The sequence below is a fragment of the Osmia bicornis genome, chromosome 6 (assembly GCF_907164935.1).
Source record: "Osmia bicornis bicornis chromosome 6, iOsmBic2.1, whole genome shotgun sequence".
Lineage (NCBI taxonomy): Eukaryota > Metazoa > Arthropoda > Insecta > Hymenoptera > Megachilidae > Osmia > Osmia bicornis.
This window is the reverse complement of record NC_060221.1, coordinates 2287106-2304903: the sequence shown is the minus strand read 5'-3', so window position 1 is coordinate 2304903 and position 17798 is coordinate 2287106. Positions and strand designations below refer to the sequence as shown.

General features: G+C 44.0%; 3 protein-coding genes and 1 long non-coding RNA gene across 4 annotated transcripts in view; 3 read left to right on the top strand and 1 right to left on the bottom strand.

Annotated features, from left to right (window-relative positions):
• The first annotated feature begins 43 nt into the window (after window positions 1-43).
• On the top strand, window positions 44-4865 carry LOC114877346 (E3 ubiquitin-protein ligase RNF13-like). Its single transcript, XM_046286092.1, has 8 exons — window positions 44-564; window positions 1328-1641; window positions 1908-2100; window positions 2175-2383; window positions 2485-2659; window positions 2732-2890; window positions 3008-3214; window positions 3317-4865. The coding sequence occupies exons 2-8, from the start codon at window positions 1462-1464 to the stop codon at window positions 3388-3390; spliced, it is 1197 nt and encodes a 398-aa protein (XP_046142048.1). The 5' UTR covers window positions 44-564; window positions 1328-1461; the 3' UTR covers window positions 3391-4865.
• LOC114877347 overlaps window positions 4197-17798 on the bottom strand; it is a 24783-nt gene continuing 11181 nt past the window's right edge. Inside the window, exon 4 of the long non-coding RNA XR_003789550.2 lies at window positions 4197-6059. This is a non-coding gene — a long non-coding RNA (uncharacterized LOC114877347). The remainder of the gene's footprint in view (window positions 6060-17798) is intronic.
• LOC123987860 lies at window positions 8334-11561 on the top strand. Its single transcript, XM_046286091.1, has one exon. The coding sequence runs from the start codon at window positions 10161-10163 to the stop codon at window positions 11556-11558; it is 1398 nt and encodes a 465-aa protein (XP_046142047.1). The 5' UTR covers window positions 8334-10160; the 3' UTR covers window positions 11559-11561.
• LOC114877340 overlaps window positions 11578-17798 on the top strand; it is a 22151-nt gene continuing 15930 nt past the window's right edge. The window contains exon 1 of the mRNA XM_029189795.2: window positions 11578-13644. Coding sequence (XP_029045628.2) covers window positions 11578-13644 — 2067 coding nt within the window. The remainder of the gene's footprint in view (window positions 13645-17798) is intronic.

The window sequence follows — 17798 nt, the reverse complement described above, 5'->3', positions numbered from 1 at the left end:
CCTCACCTGGCGGGGTGTTTGGGACCCCCGAAATTATGACCTCTTGGGACCAAACATGTCGAGTCTTTTTGTATTATTAGTCACTGATGTATGTATGACATCCGCGTGACTAAGTGATCAAGTTACTAAATAGCTGTTTTGAAGCAGAAAGACTGTATAAATTGTTCTTGTGTTACGTAGAAGAACTCGACAGAAGTAGTTATGGACAAAGAATTTTTTAACATAATTCAATGGTTGACATTTACTTGTGGACTTTATTCAATGGATTGATCAACATCGCAGTCGATCTGGTGTCATCATAGGAGTTCTACTTTTTGTTTGTAGTGCAAAGTAATTAAGATTTTTCGAACCATTCTTGTAACCTCAAATCTGTAGAAAGAAATGCAAACGATATGCGACGCGTAAACGGTGTGCATTTCGTTGCACACTGGTAGTATCTACATACGTAATTACGCGTGTGGGTGCATGTGTATACATGTATATACGTTTTACGAACCGATTAAACGTCCGTTGTATGTCATACACTACGTCTTTTTCTGGATGAAAGAAGAAAAAAAAGTACTAGTACGTATCGAAATTATCTCTGTGTTTACGTTGAGTATTGCCATTGACAGAGAAATTTATAGCATTAAATTAGTACGATTCCCTCTATTTGTTGCATACCTGTTTACGTTTACGTACATTTACATGTATATGGCACTGTTATTTACGTCGATTGATATACATCAAAAAATTTAATCATGATTACTTCCACTATCCGTTCGTCGATGTGTTAAACAGAAACTATGAGAATACGCTTCGTGTATCAGATTGACGCTTTTCTTTTATTTTGAAACAGGGAAGGCGCATACTTCGTCTTCTTGTAAGTCGGATAATTCATTGATGTAACATTTTTTAATTATTCCAATCAAATATAAGTAGTAAGATTGTACTATACCATTATGCACGCGTCACGTTTCGTTTAATTCATTAATTACTTATAGTGAATTCAAAATTACTATACAAGTTGTAAATAAGTTCTTCTGTGTCATCAAACATTCATATAAAGAAATTAGTAACAGTACATTATATGACTATGATAATATTAAAAAAGTAATTTGCAGTTCTTTCAAATATGGAGCATTTTAATTGTGACACAAATTATTACCTATCATCAACAAGTATGTAATATCAAACATACTCAGTGAAAACTATTTAACAAGTTACTAAAATATAAGTACTACTATATATTTGTAATATTAATAAGTCAATTACAAATGTGTTAATTATATAACTTAGTATATGCAATCTTTTTCGTTTATAGTAATGAATTTTATAATTCTTACAGGTTAACATTCACTTTTTCATAATGGATACATTAGTATCTATGGGCTAAATAAAACATACAATGAAGCACTCAAAAAAACTTTTAATAGAATAATAAAATTGACAAGACAGTGGATACTTTTGACTCTTTTAAAAATGAGACAGTGTTGTTTAAGCCACCAACTTCAGTTGTGGCTTATGTTTCTCATTTTTTGTGTTACATACAATAGAGCAGATATTTTGGTATTTTCTGCAGCTGCAAGACATCAAATTGAGGAAGAATTTAGAGACATGCCTGCCAGATTTGGAGGTTTGATACCATCTGAAGGGATTAAGGTATTTATATTATCATAGGCATTAAGTAATCAAAATGTAATGATATACAAAGATAAATTTATAATATACGATTGTAATATTATATTTGATGGCAATTAAAACATACATAGCTTCTGTAAAATTGCTTTCTCTAAATTATACTTGTAAATAAAAAAAAATATAATGTTAACAGTTACGAGTTTTTATTCAAAACAGTAAGAAAATATTTTTGAAAAATCTATATCAAATACAGGGTACATATTATAGATTATGGAAAATTTTATTAGGGTATGGTTGTATATGCAGACCCACCTTCAGCATGCCGTGAAATACAAGGTCCCCCCAACATTACTAATTACAATGGTTACTGGATAGCACTAATTGCTCGGTATAACTGTAGCTTTGAGATAAAAGTTAGAATGGCACAGAAAGCAGGGTATGATGCTGCAATTATACACAATGTGAACAGTAATGAATTAGGTAAATATTTTATCTGAGAAGTAAGTATTTATATATTTATATCTAAATCTATTTCTGTATATGTTTTGTTATAGAACCAATGTCAGCAGAAGATCCTGTAGGGATATTCATACCATCTGTATTTGTCAGTGAAATCACAGGATTGATTATTAAAGAAAATTATTTATACGATCAGTTGTATTTTGTATTAATTAACGATGATGCTACATTTAATATTACACATTTACTCTTGCCTTTTGCGATTGTTGTTGGGATCTGTTTTCTAGTCATGGTTATTTTTATGGTGAGATGCTGAAAAATAAAAATGAAGTAATAAAGCAGCATTTAAGTTACTGTATAATTAGCAAGAAACAATTTCTAAAGTATATATTTTCTCGTTTATAGATCGTTAGATGTATTAAAGATAGAAGAAGGCAACGAAGGCATAGATTACCAAATTCAAGTTTGAAGAAAATTCCGACGCACAAATATACAAAGGGTGATCCGTATGAAACGTGTGCTATTTGTTTGGACGATTATGTTGAAGGCGAAAAATTAAGAGTTTTACCATGTGCACATGGTTTGTAAATCATAGCAGCAATACAGATTTGAATTTGAAGAATTTGGTTAATAACGTTCTGTTTGGTTTCAGCGTATCATACAAAGTGTATCGATCCTTGGTTGACCAAAAGTCGTAGAGTTTGTCCCGTTTGTAAACGAAAGGTTTTTGCAGCGGACGAACAAGTTGTTACTGACGAAAGTGATTCAGACGCCGACGATACAACGCCTTTAATTCGTGACGGTCATCAAGGTTTGAAAAATGTCAATTTTCATATATTAAGAAACATAGTCTAAAGATCGTTTCAATGAAATCACATAAACAATTGTAAATTACATTTTGTGAAAATGAAAAGTAATGTTTTGTTAGGTACTCAGGGTGGAACATTTTCGCGACAGAGTGAAAATCCTTTTAATCGTGCTAGAAGATCACAAACAAGGCAGGATTTGAGCTACTCGGGTAGCAGTTCTGACTCTGAAGAGTCCTTTGCTTCATCTGAAGATAGAGCAAGTACGAGTGCTGGCGAGCCATCCAGTGGGACTGTTTTTAGAGCATATGACATTCATAGCATTAATGGTATGAAATTTATTAATTTTCTCTATTAACAAAAAAAAAAAAAAAAGGATTAGTATGCAATTAAGAAAAAGGAAATATGAAGTTTAATGATTAAATATTTAGGTGAGTTCCCGGAGCTTGAATGTTCTGTGAGCAGCACTGAACCGCATACAGTGAATTTATATGCAGACGCTTAAGAGTTTCCGGCTCCTGTTGTTCAAATTACAAGTCGCAGTACACGGGTTGTACCGAATTCACAAACATCAAATTCGGCCGGGTCCACTTTAGCTGTTGAAAATGAAGCAACCAACTGTTGTTACCACGGATTCTGAAAGAAATGACATTTCAGCATAAAATTCGACTAGATTCATCTTTTATTACATTTCATAGAATGTTTATTGTAATATCCCGAATAAAATTGATACACCTCGATAAGATGTTACAGAATTCGGCATAGAATGCTAATAACTTCTAATCGTTAAAGGAAACAGCATTTTTAAAGCTTGAAGAATTTTATTTTTTATTTAAAAGAACTCAAATGTTGAAAGTATATTTTATAATAATTTGTAAGCTAAACCGTTTGTGTATACCAAATATTCGTATAAACGTATTTAATTTGTTTAGTATTCGACATTCTTTAAGCATTTTTTTACGTCCCGTATTTTATAGGAGAAAAAAGAAAAGAGTAAATGCAAATTTATTATTGGAAATGATCTGTCATTATTTTAATAATAAGAATCATTGTTACCCTATCAATCTTGTTTTCATTGAAAGTCATTTTAAAAACAGATACTCAACAGTTAAGATTGCAAAATATTTTTTTGCTATGCATATATCTGAGTAATATAATATTTCAAGTATATTCGATTTTATTAAAATACCTTGATAAAAGAATGAATATTTAATCGCAACTTATTGTTGATTTGAAATATTATTTTAATCGGCCTTATATTCGCAAATATGTATGGCCTACATATATTTTATCTTTGCACCTAATTATTGATTTACCTCTGTTCAGGTTTCGCTACCACGGTACACTTTCTTTTTTTTTTTTTCGTAGATTAAATATAGTTTAAATAATTCCATTAGCATTATCGGTGTATATATATACAGATAATAAAAGATGAAAAATAGAATTCGTTTTAATGCAGGACATATAGAGAGTATAATGGAACACTATCAAATTCTGACGGTTAATATTTTTAATACTGTACGTTAATCGTTATAATAAAAAAAACTTGTTCATTATAAATAATATTTCTCTTTCGTCGTTTTCTATGCGCATTCTGTAAATTTGTATCTATAGTGAAACGTTACGTTTACAACCATTTCCTAATGATCAAATGGAAAGATATATGTATTAATCTCTATAAGCGATAAATAAATGTATGTAAATTAGGAAATGGTGATTCCATCTTCACTATTAATCCATCGGTGTTGAATCAAGTCTTTCCAAAGAAACGTTGTATAAAATTATGTAAATAGTCGGTATAGGTGACCGCGTTATGCGTGTGTATATACATATATGTATATGTATATTGTGCAATGTTAAAGATTTTTACTTGATTATTCTAATGTCCACGACGGAAAATTAAATTAGTAGCTATCTTTATTGTTTAACCTTAGATGTATTGTATCTGAATTAAAAATAAAAGATTTATATTTCTGTCTGGTCGCGAGCGATACTGATCTCTTTATCGATGCTAAAGCACCAATCGAATGTCAAAGAAATAAACACATTACTAATGGTAAGTGTTTGAATTAGAAAACGAAAGAATGAGTTGTCTCGTAATCTCGATGGGAAAGCAAACTGTTCGCGTGAATCTTTATTAAACACAATCTGTGTTCGAAAGGTCCCGGAATCGACCTTGTACGAGATAAAAATGAAAAGATATCTAATCGTTTCTAATAAATAAAAATGACTCAAATGAACACTATGAAACATTGAGTATAATTGTGTGACCATGCAAAACGAATACCTATCGCGAACACGATCACTGACAATCGCAAAACATTCCAAATACAACAATTTAGCTACCTTAATAAACGTGAAGATATCTTTCTCTTATTACCTTTAATTGAAATTTGATTCACTGGAAGATGTATACCTTACTTTGTAAATGATAATTTTTATAAACAATAACGATAAGATAGTTTCATAATGTAAAACGAAAAGAGTGTTCTGTTTTGAAAATAAAGTACGTTTCCCTGCAACGATAAAAGTAATGGTTGAAAATTGAAATCTTTCTTTTAATGATTTTAAAATGAAAAACTAAAGTCCGAGCGCGTATTATGTAATTAATTTTCAGATATAAAGTACAGCGAATTGGAACGTGCGTCGGATCTGTTGGCACGAATTATCTGGGCCTTCTGTGAGGTGATCGAGAAAAAAGGGATGATTTCGTGGCAATTAATTCGATGTAAAGAGAATAGACGTAAGTAGAAAATTAAGGTGAAGGAGGAGAATGAGGGCAATGTAAGGAAGTTCTGTGGTTGCACGAAGGAAAGAGGTTCTAACGACGCTCCGTTGAAAGAGAGCGAGTGGCCGCACGTGACGGTACAATGCCGTTTGAATTCGCCTCCTTGTTGTGCAAAAATCGCTCAGAGACAGTCGCGATGCCGAGGAAAGATCGTGCCTCTCTCCTCGTTGCTTTAGCCTCTCAAACCTACCGAACAACCCCATCTCCTCTCCACCTTCGCTATCGCAGCAACCCCGATTTTTTCCTCAGCCTCTGAATCTTTCTTACTCATCCTCTTCTTCTTTTACTCACATCGACGTGCAACATATTCTCTTTTTCCCTACTTTGCCACTATTTTATTTTTTTTTATTTTTACAAGGCTGTCAGTTTTCAACGTTCGTTACCATCTATAAAATTAAAAAAAAAAAAGGATAATGTAACTAAGGAATAAAGTGCGAGTTGTAACAGTTGCGTAGACTACCCTGTATACTCGAATAATTAAATGATCTAAGTTTGCCTTCCGGTTTCTATTACTAATTATTCCATTTGTATTTCGAGTCAGTCACCGGAGACCCGTATGGCAGTCGGTGTTAATGTACACATGATCATTTGTAACAGTCACAAGTTATCTCCGATGTAATGCTTGCATTAATAACCGTAAACATTGATAAGATCAAACGTACGTGATTTAAGACGCGACCGAAAATCCGGCCATCAGAATCTCGATGGATCACGAATCACGAGGGAGGCTTTGCCTGGACGAATTCGAAACGTCGTTTACGAAAGCTTCGAAACTCAATCACTGTCGTTCGAGGGTGCAAGAGAGAAATAAAAAAGAAATAAAATAAAATAAAATGAAAAGAGGACGCTTGGATCCGAGCGAAGATAGCGATGCTAGATATACGTAGGTGTAGGTAGCGGTATATAGAAAGAGAAGTAGGAGGAAAAAAAAAAAAAAAGCGATGTGGCTAATTTAGGGGTTACCACCGCGACTTGACCGACTAACAATCAAATAGGCTAGCTGTCCGCGTGACTAACCCGTTGCTGTTGCTGCAGCTGCTCGCGAATTATCGATTCGCAAATATTTCCCTCCGTTCGTGGACATGCGCGCCGTTGCTCTCGACCTAACTTTCGGACTCTGTAAAATAGACAGAGAGAGAGGATGGTACAAAACGTCCTTGATAGGATACGCCTTCTCGTGTATGCGTATATATATATCCGTGCGCAGGAAAACGTGCTTGCTCTGGCCGTTAATGCTGTACATGCGCCTTGTGCCCTTAATGTCGCATCGTCGCCAGGTACCGTCGAATCGGGGACGTTTTTATTTATTTTTCAAACCTACAAGTCCCACGAGGACGGACACGTTACAGAGATTTAGGGTGTCGATTGGAAAGGGTTCGCTTCCCTGCAATCGGGACATCCAAGTCCGCTAATAAGAGGAACCCATGGAAGGGGGTTGTCCCTGTGCCTGCGGTGCCTATTTCAAGAACTTGAAAATTTGAAGCGGAGGGATGATATGCACGGCGAAGGATGGCGCGAGAGTGGCGACGAGGCGAAACATTCTGGTCGCGGAGAATCGAGGCGAGCACGGTGGAAATCGTTCGAGGGTGAACTCGCGGAAGGTAGGGTATCAGGGTAGCGCGGGCTAGAAAGAGAGAAAGATCAAGAGGGGCAGAGTCTGTCGTAGTGGACAGCCGTGGACGATGGTGGAAACGGCACTTTGCGTGGGGCAGAAGGCAACGTGTGTACCGTTGTTTTTAGTCGAGAGACGGAAAAATACAAGGAGAAACGGTAGGGTACCGAAGAGGGCGATGGTAGGAAAGCATGGAAGCTGCGCAGGAGGGATGAAACGTAGAGGATTGCGAAAAGCGCGTTAGGGGAGTGTTGCGCGAAAGGTTGAAGGAAAGAGAGGGAGGGTGGAGGAGCTGGTGGCAAGGGCACCGAGGGTCGTGGGTGTAGGGGAACGCGACGGTACGGCACGGCACGGCACGGCACGAAAGGGTAATAGAATCGAGGCAAAGAGAAATAGGCATCGGAAGGATGTTTAAAGCTGGCCCGGATGGGAACGGTAAAAATTAAGATGGCGGGTACGCGGGACGGTTTCAGTTTTCCCAACGGTACCGTCGATGTCCAAACGATGAGGGCGCGTTAAAGATCGGTGGTACCCCCGTTAACTTTCGTTCGCGTTTCACGCACGAGCAAATAATCACTGTTGAGCGTCGAGGGTGGCACAGTTGGTATTTTTAAGAAATCCACCCTACGAATCGTGCCCGTTTAGGAGAAGAGAAACGGATGAAAGAGAGAGCGAGAGAGAAGCGCGCGCAAGAGATCCAGCCGAGATTACAACTGCCACAAGTGCGTGCACGAGAGAGAGAGAGAGAGAGAAAGACAGGGTGAGAAAGCGAAGGAGAAAGGGGGTAGGGGGTTAGAAAGCGATAGCGATAGCCGAAGGAAAGGGTGCTGTAGGTTAGAGAGAAATAAGCGATAGGGGTTGGGAGACGTGGAAGAGCAAAGGGATGTTAGGTAAAAGAGGAAAATGGTGGAAAAGGTGAGCGGAAAGGAGATGGGAAAAGCGAGGCTAAATGGTGGGGGGGTGGTTTAGAAGGGGTGTAGAGGGAAGGAGAAAATTGGGCGCGTGTGTGCGTGTGCGCGCGCGCGAGTCGGAAAGACAGACCGAGAGAACGAAGGCGCACCGAAGTTTCCGTCGTCTCTCGAAGAGGGACTCTCGGTACGTCCGTTATCCGATCCGCGCGCAGTTGCTGGTGCGCGGCTAGGGGGTCGGTGTTTCCGTGTCACGCGCACGACCCCGCAAAGTGTGTATGTGCGTGCGTGCGTGCGTGCGTGCGTGCGTGGTACGACTGCCCGTCCGCGTTGCAGGGCAGCCTGTTCGCGCGACGATAAACGCGGGATCGTGTATCGAAGTTGGCTGAAAAAAGGAAACGAAACCAAGTAAAGAAGAATAGGGGAGAGAAAGAGAGAGAGAGAGAGTGAGAGAGAGAGAGAGCGAAAGAGGAAGGGAGGGGGAGATAAATCGAAGACCGATTTCGAGGTTTCTCGAATCGCGATCACGACGCTGCGCCACCGTCGTTGTGCAGGGGACGTATCTGGTTCGGGGGCGCGAAAAGTGGATTCGTCGGATTTTGCTTGGAAAGTCAGGAACGCCGCCCCGTCACTCTCCTTCTTTCCACACGCCAGTACTCTCCACCCTCAACGTCTTTCTATCGTCTCTAAAGTTTTCTTTGGTTGTCGCGTTAACGTGGTTGCAGTGAAAAAGGCGCGCGCGTATATCGATACGACTGGTCCCCCTAGATTTGCCCGTTGTCTCGCGCGTGCAACCCTTTTTTCAACGACGCGATGCGAGATAGAGAGTGAGTCGACGCGACAGTAACAACGCGTTTTCGTTCTCCAAGGTGCGCCACCTTGATGCGTGGAGACGGCACGGTGCCACGAGGAGAATACCGACGAGCCCATCGACGCGTAGGCCGCAGGAGACGTAGTCATCGCGGATCGAAGGATCCTACCGAGTGATAAAAAAGGAAGAAGCGGCGAGGAGATCGTAGAGTGGTGCGGCGCTGAACCGATCGGACGCGTTTTCCGTCCGTTTTCCGTCGCTGGTCTAGTGCGCCGCGTATCGAAACGGCTCGAGTGGAATCGTCGAGTTCGCGAGGAGGTGGTTGGTCGAGGAATCGCGAACGAATCGAGGAAGGAGAAAGAAGAAGAAGAGGAAAGGAAGATTGGTGTGGCGAGGCTGCGAGGTTACGGGAAAGAAACGGGACGAGTCGATGTGCAATTGATAAGGAGGTGAAATTCAACGGTCTGCTGGTCGTCTATCGTTCACAGAGTTCTCGTCGTCACGGTGTAGAGGAGCCGTGCGCGCGCTCAGCCGCGCGCGCGCGCGTCCTCATACGCGCGGATCCTGGTGCGCGTTATCATCCCTCAAGGATACCAGATATAACCTCACTTTCCTGACCAACCAAGGAATTTTACGGTGACTCGTGTTTTTAATTTGCGAAATAGGGGCGGCCGGTGAAGCGGAAAAAAGGAAAAGAGAGAAGGGAAGGAAGAGGAAGAAAAGAAGAAAAGAAGAAACGAAGAAAATAAGAAAATAAGGAAGGGGTTGGTGGTGGATTAGGTGGATAAGGTCGGGGTCGTTGTCGGTTTCGGTGTCGGTGTCGGTGTCGGTGCGGTTGGGGGTGGATTCGGTAAAATTTCGGCTGGAACGTAAAGAAGCGCAACGAGGTCAGTGACGGAAGGTTAGGTAAGAGGATCGAGGAAAGGTGGGTACTCGGCTGCCCGCCCGTACCAGCTCGGGGTGTGTCCATGAAGTCCACGCAATGGCAAGAAACGAGCGAACCGAACACGGTTCCGCGTAGCCCTTCAGCATCGTGGCCGTTTGAGTCTTTGTTGGCGCGGTGGGACGCGTTGCCGCGTCGCCGGCAAACGTGATCATCGGTGAGGAGCAGAGGGTAGGAAGAAAACGGAGGACAGCGGGGCGTTTAGGATGCAGCATGAACCTCGGTGCCCCGTATCGGGAGCTGGTGGTGAGCCTCGGAAGGAGGAGTACGGTGTGCAGGTGCTTTCACCGATCGAGAGATCGCGGCTATCCGTTGTCTCCGACGCGGTGGTCCTCGCTGCCGCGATCGCGGTCGCGGTCGCCGTTGCCGTCGCCGTCGCAGTCGCCGTCCTGGTCAACGTGGTTGGCACGGCAGCAATCGCAACAACAGCAACAGCAGCAGCAACAGCAGCGACAGCAGGAATCGTCGTGCTCGCGGTATTTACCGTCACCTTGCTGCTCGACAATTGCCATTACTGGCCTGGTTACCGTGTCGCGACAACGTCGGAAGTGGCGGCCACCTGGCAGGAGAGCGTACAGAATCGAATCAGGAGGGAAACAGCGAGGAATCAGGATTTCGATCGGCATCGAGATCGGTATCGGGATCGGGATCGGAAGAACGGAGGGGGCGAAAACGAGACAAAAGGTGTTCTTCAACACGAGGAAGTGCAGGTGGTACAGGTGGTGCAGGTGGCGGGGTTGGAGAAAAAGGAGAAAACGGTGGATATTTGGCTGCGTCGGCGGCGGCGGCAACGGTGGCACGAGACTTCCGGCTGCGTGGAACGCGCGGTCACGCGGTTCTTGTTGCCGCTATCGCTATCGGTATCGGTATCGTCATCCTCATCGTCGCGCGATTTGTCGTTCGGCGAGTTGGCCGCCGTTCCTACCGTTTCCGCAACCGACGCTCTATTGCGTCTCGAGATCGGATTACGCGCGGCGATCGCATCGGTCTTCACGGATCGTCGAGGAGATCGTGGAGGGAATCGCCTGCTCCAGGGGGACTTCTAAGGGCCCCGCCGACCCGGGCCGCTCGGACAGCTGTCACCTGGCTATCGGCTCCGGGATACCTACGAGCGGGGCTGACACCATTTACGAGCCGTCTCGAACAGAAGATCGTCTCGACCGTCGTCCGCAGCGAATCCGACTTCTCGCTGTATTCGTTCGGATTCGATCCTCTGTCTATCGGATATTCCGCGAACACCGAATTTCGGACGGATACGGATATCGGATTCGTCGAGGTACCACGCACATCGTCGCCAAGGCCGAGAGAAGTACGCCGGCAACGAACAGGGAAAAGAAAACCGAGAGGAGAAGAATCGAAAGGAGTACAGGTGGATCGAAAGAAATCCTGGATCCTTGCTGGCAGCGATGCAGGCCCTTATGCGATCGATCGACGAGCACAAACTCGATTGCAACAGCAAGAAAACATTTGGTACCGCGAATCCGGATCGTCCTCGGCACCGACATCGACGAAACAGCGAGGCGGAGAAAACGGAAGAGGCTGGACCGCGTGGTGGCTGTGCGGCGTGGATCGTCGACGCGGACGATCCTCGGGACGAAGCAGGAACCCTAGCGTTCCAAACTTTGCGCCCATGCGGTTCGATCCGGCCGGATTCACGGGACCACCTACGTCGCACGAGCGAACCAACGGGAACGACGACGATGCCGACTACTTGCGTTTCCATTTTCCTCGCCGCGATCCATCCGTCGCGCAGATCCGTTTGTTTCACCTTCGAGCCAAGGTTGACGTTTTGGCCAGCAGTTTCCTATTCGTCCTACGGACTTGCAAGATTCTCGGCCAACGAAAATCTTGCTCCGCTCGAGAGAAGAAGCAGCAGCCGCGTCGTTATCGGCCTTACGATCCTTTCGTCACCACCGTCGGCACCACAAGTGGAAGCATCGTCACCGATCGTCGTCGACTCGCGTCGTCGCTCGAGAATGGGCCCGAATTCAGAAACGCCACTGCCTTTCGCGTCTTTTACAGTTCAGTTTACCGCAGCGAGACGTGCGCGCGCATTCGCACGTTCGCGATTATTTTGGAACCGAGAAAACGTCGGGTGTCGCGATTTCGTCGCTGCAACGGTCGCGATGCGGACCGAGGGAACGGTGACGTCGACGACAGCGACGACGAAGAGAACGACCACGCTCGGGTCGAGCGTTTTTCCTGGACGTTGCGAGACTCGGGGTCACGGCCGCCTCGTGACCGAATCAACACCGACCGAACGAGAACGAGAGGAAAGAGTGATCGAGCTAGACCAGTCGTTCTCGACGAATCCGTCGATCAATCCCCGATACCTATCGTGGACGTCACGAACGTTCCTTCCGTCGACGCGTTTGCTTACACTGCCCAGAATGACGAGAACGATGACAGTGTTCCGCGTAACCCGCCGCCACATTGCCAGATCGGACTGGATTCCGAAGGATTCGAGAGCAGGAATGATCCGAAAAGGGACAAGTTGCGCGTCGGTGATGGAAACGGAAGAAGCGAGAACAATTACACTGCCCGGTTCCAGGAGCCGATTACCAACGGAAGCTGCAAGAACGAGAGAGAGTTGGCGACCAGCGGATCAACGAAACTCTCAAATTCGTACGGTCGAAAGTACGGATTCTTGTTCGTTATGTATCTATTGGCTTGGCCGCTGGTCTGCTCGACCACTCCTTCCGGACAATTTGCTTCCGGTTTCGCCCACGGTCCATCTCTCGGTCCCGCTGAGAATCTTTTGCAGCACAACTCCACGCAAATTTCATCCTTGTTTTCGTCGGGTGTCGCGTCGCAACAGCAACAGCAACAGGAACAACAGAAGCAACAACAGAAGCAACAGCAGCAGAAACAACGGCATCGTCAAACGGAAGAGCAATTAGTTCAAGTCGCGGAGTACGGTAGAGATGGTAACAACGCGCATCGTCGTCGCTGGTACGATGATCAACGAAAAGAAGAGGAACGCGAAATTGAGGAATCATCGTATCAAAGCCACCAGGCAGTTCTCGAGTCGGAAACGTTACATCCTTACAACGAATACAGCTGGGAGGTGAACCAGATAAATCCTTGGTTGTCGGCCTGCGATCTGGCGGGACCAGCGCCGGCCGATCTTCAAGGTAGTTGCGGTCCACCGGAAGTCCCGAAGAACTGCCCGATCGCGTGCACGATAGATGCCGGGAAAGAGTTTCTTGAGGTGATCGAGAGAACGTCGTGGTCGAGACGAGGCAAGCCGAAAGAATCTGCTGCCGGTGAGCAACTCCAGCGACAGAATAAAGAGAATAAGAAGATTAAGAATAAGATTGGGGATGGCGTACGGATGGCTCCGGAACAGTGCCTTTTTTATCTCGAGGAGTCGCATAAGAGGGACATCTGTCGGGATGATTTTGGCCGGACCAGTACGCCAAGTTTTTTAACCCCGAGGGAGAATCGATATTGGTTCATGAGCGGGTTGCGTCTGCGGCACTGCTGCGAGCACGCGGTGGTCAACGCCCTGGCACCCGGCAAGGGCGGTCCGCTCGAGAACGTGCTAAACGGTGGCCAGAAGTGCGCCGATGCCCTGGACAAGCTGTTGCTCGTCGATGCGTTAGCCGCGAGATTGCATTGTGAATTCGAGGAAGTGCTGGCGCGATACGACTGTGCTCAGCCCTATTCGGTCATCTTCAACTGCACCCATTGCAAGGTAAGTTTTACGTGTCTCTACAATTTTCTATTTTCTTTCTCCTTTTTTGCAACCACTTGTATCTTCAGATTCGTGGTAATTTCGAGGCAATCGTGAAAAAGATTTCTACACGATTCGACAGAAAAAAGAAGGTGAGGAAGGTGGAAACGATTTGGCAACTAGACAGGCGGGTTAGAATAGGAATCAACTCCTTTGTTTCGAGATCTTGTCGCACTGCACTTGGCAAGCAGACCGACTTAGCCCCTCGTGTTAAATTGACCCCCCCGGCCTATACGACCTCTTTTGCAATCAACGCTAATAAGCGTTTCAACCAGAAAGCTCTGCAATTAGGAACGGATTCAATTTGTCCTCGTGTTCTTTTTCTTATTCTTCTTTTTCTCCTATCCTCCTACTTCTTTCCTCGTCGAGTGTTTCCTTCCTCGAAATACTTGGCAAGGAGTCTTTGTCTTAGAACAGGATACTCTGGTCCCCTTGAAAATTCGTTGCACGTTGCGATCCTCTTAGTTTCTCCACGATTTACGCCTTATTAGACTCTAGTCTTTTCCTTTCCTCGGTGTATCATAGTTTCCTGTGTACCGTTCAAATGTTTCCGGTTAGTCACTGCAACTTCCGTTTACGTTCTGACGGTAAGAATACGCTGGTTGATTGTTCGGATTACAAGTTTGCCAAGCAATCCATTTACCCTGTTCAAAGTGGCGAGAAGTTGGTTGTTCGTTTAACATAGTATTTCTTTACTTTTCTTTTCTCTTACTTTCCTTCGATGCGATTCAACGAGACCGAAAGATGTTTAACTAACATTTTCGATGATAGTCAATGGAGATCCTAAAGTTTCAAATGAAATTATTATTTAGAAGCGACTTGTTCAGCGACCCGTTAAGTATAATTTCAACGCGTTCGCAATTTAACCGTGTCAATTAAATACACTTTTCCATCGAAGAAGACGGTCCGCGTGGCATGAACAATCTGAACGTCGTCGTCGGGGTTCGTTCATCCGCTCCGGTTCTCCTGTATTTCTGGGTCAACCATCCTTCAAATTTCATCGAACGAGTACAGAATTAATTAATTAGTCCTTTATTTTTTTTCTGTACGATCAAACGCTTTGCCCGATGAAAAAAAAAAAATCTAGCACGCGTTCCAAATCCGCTGTATCTTTATATCTTTTTTCTTTTTCGTAAGTTGCTTCAATTGCTACGGTTTAGTTTCTTGTTTCCCTCCATCGAACCGTCTAATCGTTCATTGAATATTCAACGAGTTAAAGATTTAAAAGGAAGAGGAAATAGAGGGGGATGAAATGGTCGGGGCCGCGAACGAGTTGGAAAACATAGAGGACATTCGAATTCGGCATTAACCGTCGAGCCGCAAATGGGGCGAACGAATGGCTGTGGTAATCGTTTAAATCGATATCGTGCTCGAGTTGGCATCAGCGTCGCTCTAGCAGCCTCTTCTTCCGCAAATTTCTGTCTGCGCGGCTGCCTGGCAAACCCTTAACGCTCCAGGCCTCGCACCGCTAATACGCCAATCCGAAACGATCCGCCGCGGGCAATTTTCCGCCGCCACTTTCAGCTAAATTAACAACCCCTTGCTTTTGCCATTTAACGCGCGTACATTGTCGTACTGGAGATTGTCGTGTATTCCAACGAATGTTACGCAATTGATACGCAATCGATTTTCGTCCGCGGTTCGACTACTACTCCATTATATGTACCTATCTTCTTCTTCTTCAAAATTAGCCTCGTATATCATGTTTTACGAGAAAAATAATGTAATAACAGAAGGCGGGCGAGCGGTTTTGGCTGAGCCCAACCGGCACGGTATTATTATCACAGCTGACGCAGCGATCATTAAACGATAATGACCGATACTAGGTCACTTTTAACCCGTAATTGAATTTTCATTACACACAACGTACATCTATCTTTTCGGTATAAAATATCGTCTATTAACGATAGAAATGGTTAAATTTAAAAGCTGGCTGACGGTGGAGGAAAAAGAGGGCATGGTAGAAAGGTAGGCGAGGTTCGTGGAAACATGTTGGCTAAACCGGTCGATGTATTTGTTCCTTGTAACAGAGATTTATGCGAAATCGAGGCGGCGACCGATCGGATTACCGGACACAGGGGTACGTCGCAGTCTCGTTGGCGTCTCGAGAAAGAAATATCGCGAACGGTACCGTTGGTAAGGTGGTGTTGGTAAGGGGAACCGCGTAGGTGGACCGAGAGAAATTTATAGATACAAAGCAAAGTGCACGAGCGCGGAACCTGTCCTATTCGTTATCGTATTTCCTTCGTTATCGTTTAAGCGTTTATCAAAATTAATTACAATAGAAACCCTTCTTTTTCTTCCTAACATTCTGCATCCGGCGCAAGAGTGCATCGTATAGAGTTCATAGATTTCAGGTGCAGTTGCAATTGCTGTCTGTCGCAGACAGCCAGTCATCGTTTCCCTTTCCTACGTGTGCTGGCGCGCTCGTGTGACACGTGTGTGTAGGTGGGTGAGCAAATGCGTGAAGGGTGCACGCGTGTCGTCAGAGACAGACACAGGGGGAGAGATGCTGGCGTAACCTTGTTAATAGCTCGATGTGCCTTTTCGAAACTGCTGTTCGAATGACGGATCGTTTGTTTGACGGCAATTACTTCGCTTTCGAAATACGAAAATCCGAAATTTCTTTATTTTATTCAAAATTATTCACCGTGATTCGACGCAGCTGTCCACCAGGAGAGCTGGTAATCGAGTTAATCGAGCGGAATCTCGTCAACTGCAACTTGCACCATTTCGTTCTATTTATCTTCGACTTAATTTCGCAGCAGGTGTTCTTTGCACCCGGTTAATCGAGATTATTCGGTGATTTTCTATGCGCGAACAGCGACTATTCAAACTCTGTCCGCTCGGAGGGCTGTCTGGCAACTTGACGTACGGGGAAGTTACCTAAAACTATGCATCCCCGTTGGAAAATCCTGGTAATCCACCGTTTACTTAGAGATTTCAAGCTTTTGACCAACCTTCTATGTATGTGGACACGCGTACGAACATGTTGACGCGCGCAAACTGGTTTAATGATTAAACGTCAAGTATAGTCAGCCGTTGCATTGAAAGCATTCGGTTATGGCAGCTAGTTTGCTTACGACTCATTTTCAACCACCATAAACGCTTACGAATTAAACGCGAATCTAACCGGAGATCCTTGCCATCCGATAAATACTTCAAATTCGTTTAGAAAAAAAAAAAAATAAATAAAACAAACGAATCAAAGCAGATATCGGAAGAGTTAAGAAAGAAGAATAAAAAAAGTAGAAATTCGTTGGACAGCATTATTAGCGATGTATAATATACGTAGTTGCAAGCTGTCCGATGCAGTGTACGGCCACTCCTCTTTCTCGTTCGTTGCACACATGTATGCACATTTCCACGTACACCTATAGATGTATTTGATATGAGATATAGATGTGTATAGGTAATGTGTCTGGTGCAAGTTGCGCATACACAGGTTATTCAGAGGAGACGGTGTTGGTGTCTCACTTCTCGTCTAGAATCCGATGTAGGTGGACACTTTAGATAATTGGCGAATGTCACTACGTCGGGCTATTCCTTATTATCCGAATGAACGGGGTGTTTCCTTCGAATGCCCCGTTTCCGATACCGCCTTTCTCTTTTGTCACCAATTTCTCATCGTTTCTGCCGCGATAATTGACTCGCGTTAATTAAACAGACGCGATTTCAAACGGAAATCTTTCCAGTTAAAGCTTCTTTAAGTTAGGAAACGTTGTTTATTTACCGTAGCAACTTTGAAGCCTAAGTAAGCTTTGACGAAAATTACTCTGCAAACGTTTCGTCGTGAAAATAATTGACTGGATTGCTCAGTGATTTCTGCAGTTTCGCGACTTACATTCTCGTAAAAGAACCTTCGGCTTTCTTGTATCCTGGAATATTGTAATATTTTAGTAAGAACGCGCATCGCGATGCAACGAGCGAAGTTTTCGCGGTAACAACGGCAGGAAAACTTACGCTTTTACGATTGCGCGTGATGCATCGTCTACCAAATGCACTCGCACTACGTTATCCGAAAACAATGTCCTCGTTTGTTGCCACGTTTATCGCCTTTCATTTCTTTTCTTCTCTTTCGCGGTAAAAATCAAAATATCGATATTTCTCGACGA